This window comes from Salmo salar, chromosome ssa23 (assembly GCF_905237065.1).
Source record: "Salmo salar chromosome ssa23, Ssal_v3.1, whole genome shotgun sequence".
NCBI classification, from domain to species: Eukaryota; Metazoa; Chordata; class Actinopteri; order Salmoniformes; family Salmonidae; genus Salmo; species Salmo salar.
In genome coordinates, this window is record NC_059464.1 from 44476887 (window position 1) to 44492786 (window position 15900).

Genomic DNA, 15900 nt, shown 5'->3' on the forward strand with positions numbered 1-15900 from the left:
AGCTAGGTCTTCATCTGTATCTGTTGTTAGCTAATTACTGGCTAGCTAGGTCTTCATCTGTATCTGGTGTTAGCTAGTTACTGGCTAGCTAGGTCTTCATCTGTGTCTGGTGTTAGCTAGTTACTGGCTAGCTAGGTCTTCATCTGTGTCTGGTGTTAGCTAGTTACTGGCTAGCTAGGTCTTCATCTGTGTCTGTTGTTAGCTAATTACTGGCTAGCTAGGTCTTCATCTGTGTGTGGTGTTAGCTAGTTACTGGCTAGCTAGGTCTTCATCTGTGTCTGGTGTTAGCTAGTTACTGGCTAGCTAGGTCTTCATCTGTGTCTGTTGTTAGCTAATTACTGGCTAGCTAGGTCTTCATCTGTGTCTGGTGTTAGCTAGTTACTGGCTAGCTAGGTCTTCATCTGTGTCTGGTGTTAGCTAGTTACTGGCTAGCTAGGTCTTCATCTGTATCTAGTTACTGAAATGTTGCTAGATCAAATCCCCGAGCTGACAAGCTAAAAATCTGTCGCTCTGCCCCTGAACAAGTCAGTTAACCCACTGTTTCTAGGCCGTCATTGTAAATAAGAATTTGTTCTTAACTGACTTGCCTAGTTAAATAAAACAAAAAATGGTGTTAACAATACTAGGGTTGTGGGTTCAATTCCTGCATGGGCCACGTAAATTGTCACTGTCCATTGGGTTGTGGATCTAACCCAATGTGACATTAGATAAAAAGTCTCCTAAATCACCATATTACAGTAAACATTTCCTAAATCACCATTTTACAGTAAACGTCTCCTAAATCACCATATTACAGTAAATGTCTGCTAAATCACCATATTACAGTAAAGCGTCTCCTAAATCACCATATTACAGTAAAGCGTCTCCTAAATCACCATATTACAGTAAACGTCTCCTAAATCACCATTTTACAGTAAACGTCTCCTAAATCACCATATTACAGTAAATGTCTGCTAAATCACCATATTACAGTAAAGCGTATCCTAAATCACCATATTACAGTAAAGCGTCTCCTAAATCCACATATTACAGTAAAGCGTCTCCTAAATCCCCATATTACAGTAAAGCATCTCCTAAATCACCATATATTCCAGTACCTTGGCAAAGGCACTCCTGATGAAGTTCTCTACTATCTGAGCTCTCTGGTCTCTGGTCACTGCCTCTCTCAGTAGCTCCTTCTCTGTCATGTCCCTCACCGCCAGCTCCTGTCCACCGGCTGTCACCTCAGAGCGAAGGTGCCGGACAAACTCTCCACGCTGGCCCTCGTCCTCAAAGTACAGCACCTGGGGACAGACCACAACAAACAGAGATCACAGTCACACACACACAGGGATTGGCATGGAAACATCTAACAATGAAGACGAACAAAGGAGAGGCACATGAAACACAAGAGTAAACAAAGGTAAATGAATCCGTAAACAAGAGTAAACAAATCAGTAAACAAGAGTAAACAAATCAGTATACACAAGAAAACAAATCAGTATACACAAGAAAACAAATCAGTAAACACGAGTAAACAAATTAGTAAACACGAGTAAACAAACACACGCACAATCATACACACCCCCATCTACTCACCAGGTCATACTCTTTGGGTACTTTCATCAGCAGAGCCCTGCGGTATTTGTTGCTGGACAGCAGGACCTCCAGGTGGGTCTGGGTACCCAGACTGAGTGACCGTAGAGCGGGTCCAGACTGGTCAAACACCTGGAGTTTCCTCCTATCATCGATCAACAGACTGACTGGAAATAGGGGCTTCTTAGGGCCCTGCCACTCACAGGCTAGAGGAGAGGAGAGGAGAGGAGAGAGAGAGAGAGAGAGAGAGAGAGAGAGAGAGAGAGAGAGAGAGAGAGAGAAGGGGGTGAGAGATGGACATCAAGACATATTGCAATTTTCACACTATCATGCCTATCCAAACGGTATTCTGATGGCTCTGATATGTTCTGTTGACATTGTCCTTCCCAGCATAGTTCTAGCAGCAGTTATGGTGGATGTGTAACCAGGCCAGCTCAGCTTGGCTCGGCCCAGTAGTGTGAAAAGAGTAAAGCACACCAGTTCTAACATAACACACACCTGTTTTACACAGAGAGTGACGATTCTGTCATAACACAGACCATGCACATGCATGTACTGCACACACACACACACACACACACACACACCTGTGATTCCAGCAGCAGGTTCCTCTGTTGTGTCGTCAGCCCCTCTCTTCTGGAACTTCTTAAACTTGGACTTTCTGAAGTGGGCCACCACAAGGGCCATGAGGAAGCTCACTGGCCAGGGGAACACATGGACAATAGTCATCAGAGAATCCCTGGTAACCCGTATAATAGGGTTTATGATATGCTATGTCTCTCTAAGTAGGCCACAGCAAGAGCCATGAAGAAGCTCACTATGAGGGTACCACAATCAACAAAACAATTATACTGTAGCAATCACAATGGTTATTTGATTATTTGATCTTAAAATGTACATTTAGGAGAATTGTACAAGAGAAAATATTTGTTTTGGGAATTTTCTCAATACTTTGAATATGATTAATTTCCATGTCAGCTCTATGCCTGGAAATGCCCTTGTCTGGAGCAAAGGATACCAATTTCAAACTTTCCAAAAAAAGTGTTTACATGTTTTTTTTACTGGCAAAAATTGATATTAACTGAGAAAATAGCGTGTGTAGTTTCTTGCAATAGTCCTCTGTGACTTTAAAGAATATTTCTCAAAAAATGTTGATTCCTAAAAGATGTGTCCGGAGATTTGGTTTACTCCGTCAGATTTGTCAGAAATCCTAAATCAATCAGGAATGAGCAGGGCCAGCTATACCATAAGGACCCCTTATTCACGTCCTCATTACATGGAGTGCAACAAGAGAAGTTCTTTACTTTTGAAAGATTTAAACAATATTGGAATCACTCTGGTCACAACCATAAACTTTTAACTTCACCTGCCTGATAGATTAAGATAGAATATGAATACTGTTTTAAATATGTTACAATTTAATTAAGTTTTAGAGTCAGAAAGCAACTGAGAAAAAACTACATTGCTACTGTGTATACCATTTGAACGAAGAAGAAAAATTGCCATTTTATTTTCGCCAACTATGTAAAACACCAATTCCGTCAGATTTATGTCTGACAGAAGGGTTATTTTTATTGGGGATTTTCAAATGAATCATTTTCTATATTTTACAAATGTTTGTATATTAGATGTCTGTTTTGAGTATCTGTTGTCAACTGCGTCACTGATGGCTAATCCCCTTGAGATCGATTTTTGTTGTCAATATTCTGAAAAAACATTGGAATCACTGTTCTGCACCATTAGCTAGACATAACGGATAGTGTTTCCGTAATACATTTTGTTTAAATGCTAACAAAATTAGCCCTGATGTATTTTAAATTGCTATAAAACAAAACAAAAAGAAGTTTGGAGATTTGTATTACTTATTTGAATAATCTAATGTTAGAATTATAAAATCAAGGCCTTTTGCTTGTGGATTCTGATTGGTTAACGTCAGATACTGACCAACAGGAAAGAGGAACAGGCAGATGACTGAGATGCCAAAGCCAGCTTTGCTTCCGTCGTCAAAGTAGTTGAGCTTGGTGGCGTTGGTGCAGGGGTGGAGCTCAGAGGTCGTGACCTGAGAAGGCTGGGGGCAAGGGTCACCTGTAACAGACAGACAGGCAAGACAGGCAGGCAGGCAGGCAGGCAGGCAGGCAGGCAGCCAGACAGACAGACAGACAGACAGACAGACAGACAGACAGACAGACAGACAGGCAGGCAGGCAGGCAGCCAGGCAGACAGACAGACAGACAGACAGGCAAGACAGGCAGGCAGGCAGACAGACAGACAGGCAGGCAGGCAGCCAGGCAGGCAAGACAGGCAGGCAGGCAGGCAGGCAGCCAGACAGACAGACAGACAGACAGACAGACAGACGGGCAGGGATACAGGTAGGCAGACAGGCAGAGAGAAAGGGAGACACGAAGGCAGGCAGGGAGACAGGCAGGGAAACAGACAGGGAGGCACGTAGACAGAGAAACTAGTTACTGTGCCAGCAGCACGTACAATCAACATTTATGACTTACAGTGAATACTGTCATAGATTACATATCTTTATTGTTTGAATTGCAGAGAACACTATCATTTATTGGCCAACCACAGAAACTTTAAGGAAGAAATGAGCTTTACCATCCCTCCAGAAGAAGACTTTCCTCTGTATGTCCTCAGCCTCTGCACTGGTAACTGCTGTAATGACGTCATGAAAGGTTGTGTCCCGAAGGGCCTGCAGCTCCTCAGCTGTGAACAGACTTGAGGAACAAACAGGAGTGGTCAGATTGACTGGAAATATTATGATAGTATCACCCAAACGGTGAATCAAAGCTGATCATAAATGACAATAGTCTTGTGTTTCCTCAGTTCAAAGCTGATCAAAAACTGACAGAAGTCTTGTGTTTCCTCAGTTCAAAGCTGATCATAAATGACAATAGTCTTGTGTTTCCTCAGTTCAAAGCTGATCAAACTGATAGAAGTCTTGTGTTTCCTCAGTTCAAAGCTGATCATAAATGACAATAGTCTTGTGTTTCCTCAGTTCAAAGCTGATCAAACTGACAGTGGGTCTTGTGTTTCCTCAGTTCAAAGCTGATCAAACTGACAGTGGGTCTTGTGTTTCCTCAGTTCAAAGCTGATCATAAATGACAATAGTCTTGTGTTTCCTCAGTTCAAAGCTGATCAAACTGACAGAAGTCTTGTGTTTCCTCAGTTCAAAGCTGATCAAAAACTGACAGAAGTCTTGTGTTTCCTCAGTTCAAAGCTGATCATAAATGACAATAGTCTTGTGTTTCCTCAGTTCAAAGCTGATCAAATCTGACAGAAGTCTTGTCTTTCCTCAGTTCAAAGCTGATCATAAATGACAATAGTCTTGTGTTTCCTCAGTTCAAAGCTGATCAAACTGACAGAAGTCTTGTGTTTCCTCAGTTCAAAGCTGATCAAACTGACAGAAGTCTTGTGTTTCCTCAGTTCAAAGCTGATCAAAACTGACAGAAGTCTTGTGTTTCCTCAGTTCAAAGTCTAGTTCTCCACTAGACTATTGTTTATTTCATTAGTACTTACGTTATGAAAGGTATCCCTCCAGGCATTCAATTTACATTTGACATTTTAGTAATTTAGCAGACTCTCTTATCCAGAGCCACTTACAGTAGTGAGTCATTTAGCAGACTCTCTTATCCAGAGCCACTTACAGTAGTGAGTCATTTAGCAGACTCTCTTATTCAGAGCCACTACAGTAGTGAGTCATTTAGCAGACTCTCTTATTCAGAGCCACTTACAGTAGTGAGTCATTTAGCAGACTCTCTTATCCAGAGCCACTTACAGTAGTGAGTCATTTAGCAGACTCTCTTATCCAGAGCCACTTACAGTAGTGAGTCATTTAGCAGACTCTCTTATCCAGAGCCACTTACAGTTAGTGCATTCATCTTTAGATGGAGCTAGATGAGACAACCACATATCATAGTCGTAGTCAGTACATTTCAGCAAACTCAGTGCAAGTAGGAAAAGTTTGTATAAAAGGGTAAAGGTTAGGCTTCCAGACGTTTTCAGGAAGATGGGCAGGGACTGCTGTCCTAGCTTCAGGCGGGAAGCTGGTTCCACCATCGGGGTGCTGGGACAGAGAAGAGCTTTGGCATGGGCTGAGTGGGAGCTGACCTCCTTTTCAGAATGAACGAACGTGAGAAAGCCAGGAAATAAATCGAGGTTCAAATGACAGTAACAGTTTCATACGATTAATGAATGTATGTATGAGGTGTACATTTTACATGACATATTTACATATTTGACATTCCTTCCTACCCATTTTGTGTGTTCTCGAACCAGAAGCGGTCCCCGTTCCTGATGCGGTTCAACTGATCCAGTATGATAGAGGAGAAGACCTGACCAGGACCGTCCACAGACTCCAGGAGACCCCCAGGAAACAGCTCCAGTTTAGAGATATCCCCGTCATACAGGTCTGATAGGTCCCTGAATAACTAGAGATACAGAACGGGTAGAGATGGAATTGAGAGAGTATGGTAGATTATTCACTCTATTATAGGCTATTTGGCCAGTGGTTTGAGTCCCCACTCTTTGGCTCAACTCTCCCTGCCTGGTTACATTTATGTTTTAGTCATTTTGTGTGACGTATACCTATGTAAAACAACCACATACACTATCATGATCATTGGCAATTAAAATTTAAATGGTCAGTAGTACATAAGGATTTAATAACACATTCACATCACGTACATAAAGCATTTATAAGCAGTACGTAAGCAGTTCTGAACATACCTGTGGGTTGGTGATGTTGAGCTGTGGGTTTATGTCTCCCCACCTCCCCACAGGGGCCAGGCCCAGCCCCTCTCTGACCTGGTTGTAGCTGGGCAGGCCAAAGTCCCGGCCTCTCTGCACCGTCAGAGCAACCAGGTCTGACCGTGAGAAACGCAAAGGACCGTACATGTAGTCTGGTGGGTGGAGAAAAACCACTATCAGTAACATTTAAATCATGTATTATTGTTGTATTGAGAACACACCTTTCTTAAAGTCAACAGGTATAATGCATTATGATGTGGTTGTTATGCATCATTATGTGGTTGTAATGCATTATAATGTGGTTGTTATGCATTATGATGTGGTTGTAATGCATTATGATGTGGTTGTTATGCATTATGATGTGGTTGTTATGCATTATGATGTGGTTGTAATGCATTATGATGTGGTTGTTATTCATTATGATGTGGTTGTTATGCATTATGATGTGGTTGTTATGCATTATGATGTGGTTGTTATGCATTATGATGTGGTTGTTATTCATTATGATGTGGTTGTTATGCATTATGATGTGGTTGTAATGCATTATGATGTGGTTGTTATTCATTATGATGTGGTTGTTATGCATTATGATGTGGTTGTTATGCATTATGATGTGGTTGTTATGCATCATTATGTGGTTGTAATGCATTATAATGTGGTTGTTATGCATTATGATGTGGTTGTTATGCATTATGATGTGGTTGTAATGCATTATGATGTGGTTGTTATGCATTATGATGTGGTTGTTATTCATTATGATGTGGTTGTTATGCATTATGATGTGGTTGTAATGCATTATGATGTGGTTGTTATGCATTATGATGTGGTTGTTATGCATTATGATGTGGTTGTTATGCCTTATAATGTGGTTATAATGCATTATAATGTGGTTGTTATGCATCATTATGTGGTTGTAATGCATTATAATGTGGTTGTTATGCATTATGATGTGGTTGTTATGCATTATTATGTGGTTGTTATGCATTATGATGTGGTTGTAATGCATTATGATGTGGTTGTTATTCATTATGATGTGGTTGTTATGCATTATGATGTGGTTGTTATGCATTATAATGTGGTTATAATGCATTATAATGTGGTTGTTATGCATCATTATGTGGTTGTAATGCATTATAATGTGGTTGTTATGCATTATGATGTGGTTGTTATGCATTATTATGTGGTTGTTATGCATTATGATGTGGTTGTAATGCATTATGATGTGGTTGTTATGCATTATGATGTGGTTGTTATGCATTATGATGTGGTTGTAATGCATTATGATGTGGTTGTTATGCATTATGATGTGGTTGTTATGCATTATGATGTGGTTGTTATGCATTATGATGTGGTTGTTATGCATCATTATGTGGTTGTAATGCATTATAATGTGGTTATAATGCATTATGATGTGGTTGTTATGCATTATGATGTGGTTGTTATGCATTATAATGTGGTTATAATGCATTATGATGTGGTTGTAATGCATTATGATGTGGTTGTTATGCATTATGATGTGGTTGTTATGCATTATAATGTGGTTGTAATGCATTATAATATGGTTGTAATGCATTATGATGTGGTTGTTATGCATTATGATGTGGTTGTAATGCATTATAAGGTGGTTGTTATGCATTATGATGTGGTTGTTATGCATTATGATGTGGTTGTAATGCATTATAATGTGGTTGTTATGCATTATAATGTGGTTGTTATGCATTATAATGTGGTTGTTATGCATTATGATGTGGTTGTTATGCATTATGATGTGGTTGTTATGCATTATGATGTGGTTGTTATGCATTATGATGTGGTTGTAATGCATTATAATGTGGTTGTTATGCATTATAATGTGGTTGTTATGCATTATGATGTGGTTGTTATGCATTATGATGTGGTTGTAATGCATTATAATGTGGTTGTAATGCATTATGATGTGGTTGTTATGCATTATGATGTGGTTGTTATGCATTATGATGTGGTTGTAATGCATTATGATGTGGTTATGCATTATGATGTGGTTGTAATGCATTATGATGTGGTTGTTATGCATTATGATGTGGTTGTAATGCATTATAAGACTTTTCATAAGCAACTACTTGTCCTCTTCATGTTTGAAGGCCTACATAAAGCACGGCCATCCCTCCACTGACCCTCTAAAGCAGAAGTGAGAGGTCTCTGCCTTATGATCAGTAGACACAAAGTATTCTGAAAATATATGATGATGATGATGTGATGGAAATTGACCTCTTAAGTCCTCCACAACCATGTTGTCCTCTCTCTCTGCGATCTGAGAGGCCATGCCCATAATCAGATGGTCTATGTCCTGGCCTGACTTCAGGTTGGGGTTCTACAACAGACAATCAGAGAGTTTTGTTTGAAACATGTCATTCAGTTTCTCTAATAGAAATGCTGTCTTGCCACCTCCTATGGCTGTTGGCTATACGGATCTAAGACCAGTCTACATGGAGGCTATACACAGATCTGAAACCAGTCTACATGGAGGCTATATACAGATATGAGACCAGTCTACATGGAGGCTATACAGATCTGAGACCAGTCTACATGGAGGTTATATACAGATCTGAGACCAGTCTACATGGAGGCTATATACAGATATGAGACCAGTCTACATGGAGACTATACAGATCTGAGACCAGTCTACATGGAGACTATACAGATCTGAGACCAGTCTACATGGAGGCTATATACAGATCTGAGACCAGTCTACATGGAGGCTATACAGATCTGAGACCAGTCTACATGGAGGCTATACAGATCTGAGACCAGTCTACATGGAGGCTATACAGATCTGAGACCAGTCTACATGGAGTCTATACAGATCTGAGACCAGTCTACATGGAGGCTATACAGATCTGAGACCAGTCTACATGGAGGCTATACAGATCTGAGACCAGTCTACATGGAGGCTATACAGATCTGAGACCAGTCTACATGGAGGTTACATGGCATATTTTTACCTGACGGTTCCAGAAGCTGTTACACATGCGAATGGCTGAGGACGTGCTTCCATCGATGTTGACAACCTTCTGAAAGTGGCAAGTTCTGTTTCTGTAGCCAAAAGAAGGTATGAAAAATTAATGATGACACAAATTACATGCAGCTGTTGAAATATGAATGCTGACACAAACACTGCATTTGGGACCATGTTTTTTAGTACATAACAACAAACCGGCCCCAAAAGAGCCTTATAGAGATATTTACTCTGCTAGCAATAGTGTACAGTGTTGAATTGAAGGGGTAGCCTGGTGGAACCATACAATACAAGTGTTTTAATAGCCTGTTGAATGCAGCATGATAGCCTGATAACTCTACCCTCCTGTAGGTTTACACTCTGACCCTGTTCCTGGAGAGATACCCTCCTGTAGGTTTACACTCTGACCCTGTTCCTGGAGAGATACCCTCCTGTAGGTTTACACTCTGACTCTGTTCCTGGAGAGATACCCTCCTGTAGGTTTACACTCTGACTCTGTTCCTGGAGAGCTACCCTCCTGTAGGTTTACACTCTGACCCTGTTCCTGGAGAGATACCCTCCTGTAGGTTTACACTCTGACCCTGTTCCTGGAGAGATTCCCTCCTGTAGGTTTACACTCTGACCCTGTTCCTGGAGAGATACCCTCCTGTAGGTTTACACTCTGACTCTGTTCCTGGAGAGCTACCCTCCTGTAGGTTTACACTCTGACCCTGTTCCTGGAGAGATACCCTCCTGTAGGTTTACACTCCTACTCTGTTCCTGGAGAGCTACCCTCCTGTAGGTTTACACTCCTACTCTGTTCCTGGAGAGCTACCCTCCTGTAGGTTTACACTCTGACCCTGTTCCTGGAGAGCTACCCTCCTGTAGGTTTACACTCCTACTCTGTTCCTGGAGAGCTACCCTCCTGCAAGTTTTCACCCCAACCCTGTTCCTGGAGAGATACCCTCCTGTAGGTTTTAACTCTGACCCTGTTCCTGGAGAGATACCCTCCTGTAGGTTTACACTCCTACTCTGTTCCTGGAGAGCTACCCTCCAGCAAGTTTTCACCCCAACCCCAGTCCATGGAGAGCTACCCTCCTGCAAGTTTTCACCCCAACCCTGTTCCTGGAGATACCCTCCTGTAGGTTTTAACTCTGACCCTGTTCCTGGAGAGATACCCTCCTGTAGGTTTTCGCTCCAACCCCAGTTCTAACTAACCTGATTCAGCTTATAAACCATCTAATTAGTAGAATCAGGCGTGCTAGATTAGGATCGGAGTGTGAACCTACAGGAGGGTATCTCTCCAGGGTCAGAGTGTAAACTTACAGGAGGGTATCTCTCCAGGGTCAGAGTGTAAACCTACAGGAGGGTATCTCTCCAGGGTCAGAGTGTAAACCTACAGGAGGGTATCTCTCCAGGAACAGGGTCAGAGTGCAAACCTACAGGAGGGTAGCTCTCCAGGAACAGGGTCGGAGTGTAAACCTACAGGAGGGTATCTCTCCAGGAACAGAGTCAGAGTGTAAACCTACAGGAGGGTATCTCTCCAGGAACAGAGTCAGAGTGTAAACCTACAGGAGGGTATCTCTCCAGGAACAGAGTCAGAGTGTAAACCTACAGGAGGGTTTTTCTCCAGGAACAGAGTCAGAGTGTAAACCTACAGGAGGGTAGCTCTCCAGGAACAGAGTCAGAGTGTAAACCTACAGGAGGGTAGCTCTCCAGGAACAGGGTCAGAGTGTAAACCTACAGGAGGGTATCTCTCCAGGAACAGAGTCAGAGTGTAAACCTACAGGAGGGAATCTCTCCAGGAACAGGGTTGAAGAGGGGCCTGCTCCAGACAGTGGAGGCTAGTCATCAGTACCTCATATAAACACCAGGTGGGGCCATCGTGGTGGCAAAGCGGATGGCAGCAGCCTGGAACTCAGGTGAGATCCCTGGATCCACAAACTTCTGGTAGCCTGCAGGAGACAAGACAGACAGAGAACAATGACACGGGATGTAATACTGTTAAACTGCTCTAAAATGGAAGAGATGGAGTCTCCAAAACCATTGTCATAGGTGCAGCATGTATGTGTCTGCCCACTGTACAGGAAGCATTTTTTAACATTGTGAAAGATTACAGGGAAAGGAATACTACTAAGGGGCGGCAGGTAGTCTAGTGGTTCGAGCGTTGGGCCAGTAACCGAAAGGTAGCTGGATTGAATCCCTGAGCTGACAAGGTAAAAATCTGTTGTTCTGCACCTGAACAAGGCAGTTAACCCACTGTTCCCTGGTAGGCTGTCATTGTAAATAAGAATTTGTTCATAACTGACTTGCCTAGTTAAATTAAGGTTCAATTTAAACCTCCATATGATTTATTAAGAGAAAATAACATAATGTGACTTTCTTCTTCTGGTTGCTGACCCCTGTGTGCGTGCATGTGGTTGAGTGTGTGTGTGTGTGTGTGTGTGTGTGTGTGTGTGTGTGTGTGTGTGTGTGTGTGTGTGTGTGTGTGTGTGTGTGTGGAGCATCGGTCTCTGAGTGTTTCCTTTCTGACACAGCACATATTTACACAATACCACTAGAGGTAACAACTCTGTCTTGTGATCAGCTTGACCCTGCCCCCCCCCCCTCCACACAGTCACTTTCTCCCTCTCCCTCTCTCTCTCCCTCCCTCCCTCCCTCCCCTCTCTCTCTCCCTCCCTCCCTCCCTCTCTCTCTCTCTCTCTCTCTTACCCTGGTATGGAGGCATTGTCTTCTCCCCCAGGAATCCAGGCAGCCATTCGTAGAAGGCAATATTCTGTAAAAAAAAAATACAATATTATTCATTTTACTTGTCAAGTGTTTGTCAATACACAGGATAATTACATTGGTGCTAAACCAGAAGGAATAAGAGGTGACACAGTCACACAGACACCCTCAACTAATACCATTTAATCCAGTCACACAGACACCCTCCACTAATACCATTTAATCCAGTCACACAGACACCCTCAACTAATACCATTTAATCCAGTCACACAGACACCCTCCACTAATACCATTTAATCCAGTCACACAGACACCCTCAACTAATACCATTTAATCCAGTCACACAGACACCCTCCACTAATACCATTTAATCCAGTCACACAGACACCCTCCACTAATACCATTTAATCCAGTCACACAGACACCCTCCACTAATACCATTTAATCCAGTCACACAGACACCCTCCACTAATACCATTTAATCCAGTCACACAGACACCCTCCACTAATACCATTTAATCCAGAAACCCACGACCACCTGGCATTGATGTAACTAACAACACTCTTCCCTGGTCATGTGACATGCTATATTACTGTAAATAACCACTAAATGACCAGCTATGTGTTGGTTGGATTACAGCAGACTTTTCCTAGTACCTGGAACGTGGCGACCACGGTCTTCCTGGCGTTTTGAAACAGGTCTTCGTCCGACCACGACGAGTGTTTCTCACCAAGCTGGGAGGCGATGTAATTGTGGTAGCGAAACCACACGATCCCCTCGGCCATGGTGAACACATTCTCGTTGCCCCAGGCGTTACCCAACTCTGGAGGGTGGAAACGAAGAAACAAAAAGGGTTTACTCTGGCTGCATGTTTGGCTGTTGAACTGCAGTATCGACTGTATGACAGGGTTGGGGTCATTTCCATTTGAAATCAGTCAATTCAGGAAGTAAACTGAAATTCCAGTAATTGACTGAGTAGAAACTGAACCCAACCCTGGTATATAAATGTTTATAAGCAGTATTAACTGTCCTGAGAATAAAGTATTTTCAGTGATTCTTTAGATGTGCCGATATCTTTTTCTCTCTGACCTCCTTAAAGGGGTTGATATCTTTATAAGTTATTACTCAATGTTTCTGAGCATATCTTCGTAGACTTTAGCTGTGCCAAGGCATGAATATAATGGACTCACACCCAACTGATCAGGAGCAGGAAGTTTTACACAGCTTGATCATATCTAGTTCTTGTGTCAATATCTTTATATCCATTAACAGTTTTGTATTTTGTTTTGTATTTCCTTATTGTATTCTTCGTCATTAGTGAAGTGTCTTGCCAGATCAACTGGCATTATGTAGCTTTACTGTGCAAGTCCATTGTCACGGACTACCGGGATTGTGGAGTAACTGATTACATGATGTATAATCAGCTACATGTTATCTGATTACATTAAATAAAATCAACTTTAATCAGTTACATTACCAGCCAAAATATCATGAAAAAAACCCACATGATTACTTCTTGGATTTCTTTTAAATTCAGAAAGGATTGTTTGTTAAAATGTTTTAAAATACATTATGACACCTTTCTGTTTTCTCAATGACATTCAGATCAGCATCGAAAAAAGGTGCACGTTTATATTTGTTCCACCTGAGCGAGTCTGACCACAAGTTAAGAGACCACTATGACAACACACCAAATGTGTTTCATTGATCTTTTTTTGTCTTATTCTAATACCTCTTAAGGGGAATGTAATCCAAAAGTAAAAGTAATCAGATTACATTACTGAGTTTTGGGTAATCAAGAAGAAGATGAAGAAGAAGATGAAGAAGAAGATGAAGAAGCAGAAGAAGACAACGAGCATCTACTCACCATAGAGTCCCTCAGGTCCATGCTGACCAGTGGAGGGATCAGCAGCACTCCACATGAGGCTAGTGCTCCCGCTCCTCTTGGGCATGTCCAACTGCTCCCCCGAGGCTAGGAGACCTCCAGAGAAACTCCTCAGGGCGTCAGACCAGGAACTAGATGGGCCGTAGATAGAGCTGCCGTCCAGCCATGCTGTCACCAGGTTCACCTACGTAACATGACATGACATAGCGACGCTATCACCAGGTTCACCTACATAACATGACATGACATAGCCACACTGTCACCAGGTTCACCTATATAACATGACATGACATAGCCACACTGTCACCTGGTTCACCTACATAACATGACATGACATAGCCACACTGTCACCAGGTTCACCTAACAACATGACATAGCCACGCTATCACCAGGTTCACCTACATGACATGACATAGCCATGCAGTCACCGGGTTCACCTACATAACATGACATGACATAGCCACACTGTCACCAGGTTCAGCTACATAACATGACATAGCCACACTGTCACCAGGTTCACCTACATAACACAACATAGCCACGCAGTCACCGGGTTCACCTACATAACATAACATGACATGACATGTTTCACCTAATAACATGACATGACATGACATAGCCACACTGTCACCAGGTTCACCTACATAACATGACATAACATGACATAGACACACTGTCACCAGATTCACCTACATAAAATGACATAACATGACATAGCCACACTGTCAATAGGTTCACCTACATAACATGACATAACATGACATAGCCACGCTGTCACCAGGTTCACCTAATAACATAACATAGCCACACAGTCACTGGGTTCACCTACATAACATGACATAACATGACATAGCCACTTCACCAGGATCACCTTTATGAAACATGACATGACTTAACATGACATAGCCATACAGTCACCAGGTTCACCTACAGGTGTTATGATAAAATTGATGTAATTTTGGATTTATTACTTGATTATTATGCCCGACAGATGTCCAACAGACTGACCATGTAATCACTGAAATATGACCAACTGGTCTTACCTTGTGGCATTATGCTCCTGTCTGGCTCAGTTCATAAGGACATTGCACTAACAATGCCAAGATAGTGGGTTCAACGAATGTATAAACTCATTAAGCATCTGTTATAGTACCTGTCTGTCTGTTATAGTACCTGTCTGTCTGTTATAGTACCTGTCTGTTATAGTACCTGTCTGTCTGTTATAGTACCTGTCTGTTATAGTACCTGTCTGTCTGTTATAGTACCTGTCTGTCTGTTATAGTACCTGTCTGTTATAGTACCTGTCTGTTATAGTACCTGTCTGTTATTGTATCTGTCTGTTATAGTACCTGTCTGTCTGTTATACTACCTGTCTGTCTGTTATAGTACCTGTCTGTTATAGTACCTGTCTGTCTGTTATTGTATCTGTCTGTTATAGTACATGTCTGTCTGTTATACTACCTGTCTGTCTGTTATAGTACCTGTCTGTTATAGTACCTGTCTGTTATAGTACCTGTCTGTCTGTTACAGTACTTGTCTGTCTGTTATAGTACCTGTCTGTTATAGTACCTGTCTGTTATAGTACCTGTCTGTCTGTTATAGTATCTGTCTGTTATAGTACCTGTCTGTCTGTTATAGTACCTGTCTGTTATAGTACCTGTCTGTTATAGTACCTGTCTGTTATAGTACCTGTCTGTTATAGTACCTGTCTGTCTGTTACAGTACCTGTCTGTTATAGTACCTGTCTGTTATAGTACCTGTCTGTTAAAGTACCTGTCTGTCTGTTATAGTACCTGTCTGTTAAAGTACCTGTCTGTTAGAGTACCTGTCTGTCTGTTATAGTACCTGTCTGTTAAAGTACCTGTCTGTCTGTTATAGTACCTGTCTGTTAAAGTACCTGTCTGTTATAGTACCTGTCTGTCTGTTATAGTACCTGTCTGTTACAGTACCTGTCTGTTATAGTACCTGTCTGTTATAGTA

The 15900-nt window shown here is 41.9% G+C and overlaps 1 protein-coding gene across 1 annotated transcript in view; it reads right to left on the reverse strand.

The window, feature by feature from the left end:
- The window catches only part of LOC106584698 (dual oxidase 2), a 34995-nt gene that overhangs the window by 16289 nt on the left and 2806 nt on the right, over positions 1-15900 (reverse strand). Inside the window, exons 6-18 of the mRNA XM_014170214.2 lie at positions 13903-14104; positions 12692-12858; positions 12020-12083; positions 11166-11262; positions 9315-9405; positions 8581-8683; positions 6313-6485; positions 5839-6014; positions 4183-4301; positions 3520-3660; positions 2163-2273; positions 1579-1781; positions 1098-1283 (exon numbers count right to left, since the gene is read on the reverse strand). Coding sequence (XP_014025689.2) covers positions 1098-1283; positions 1579-1781; positions 2163-2273; positions 3520-3660; positions 4183-4301; positions 5839-6014; positions 6313-6485; positions 8581-8683; positions 9315-9405; positions 11166-11262; positions 12020-12083; positions 12692-12858; positions 13903-14104 — 1833 coding nt within the window. The remainder of the gene's footprint in view (positions 1-1097; positions 1284-1578; positions 1782-2162; positions 2274-3519; positions 3661-4182; positions 4302-5838; positions 6015-6312; positions 6486-8580; positions 8684-9314; positions 9406-11165; positions 11263-12019; positions 12084-12691; positions 12859-13902; positions 14105-15900) is intronic.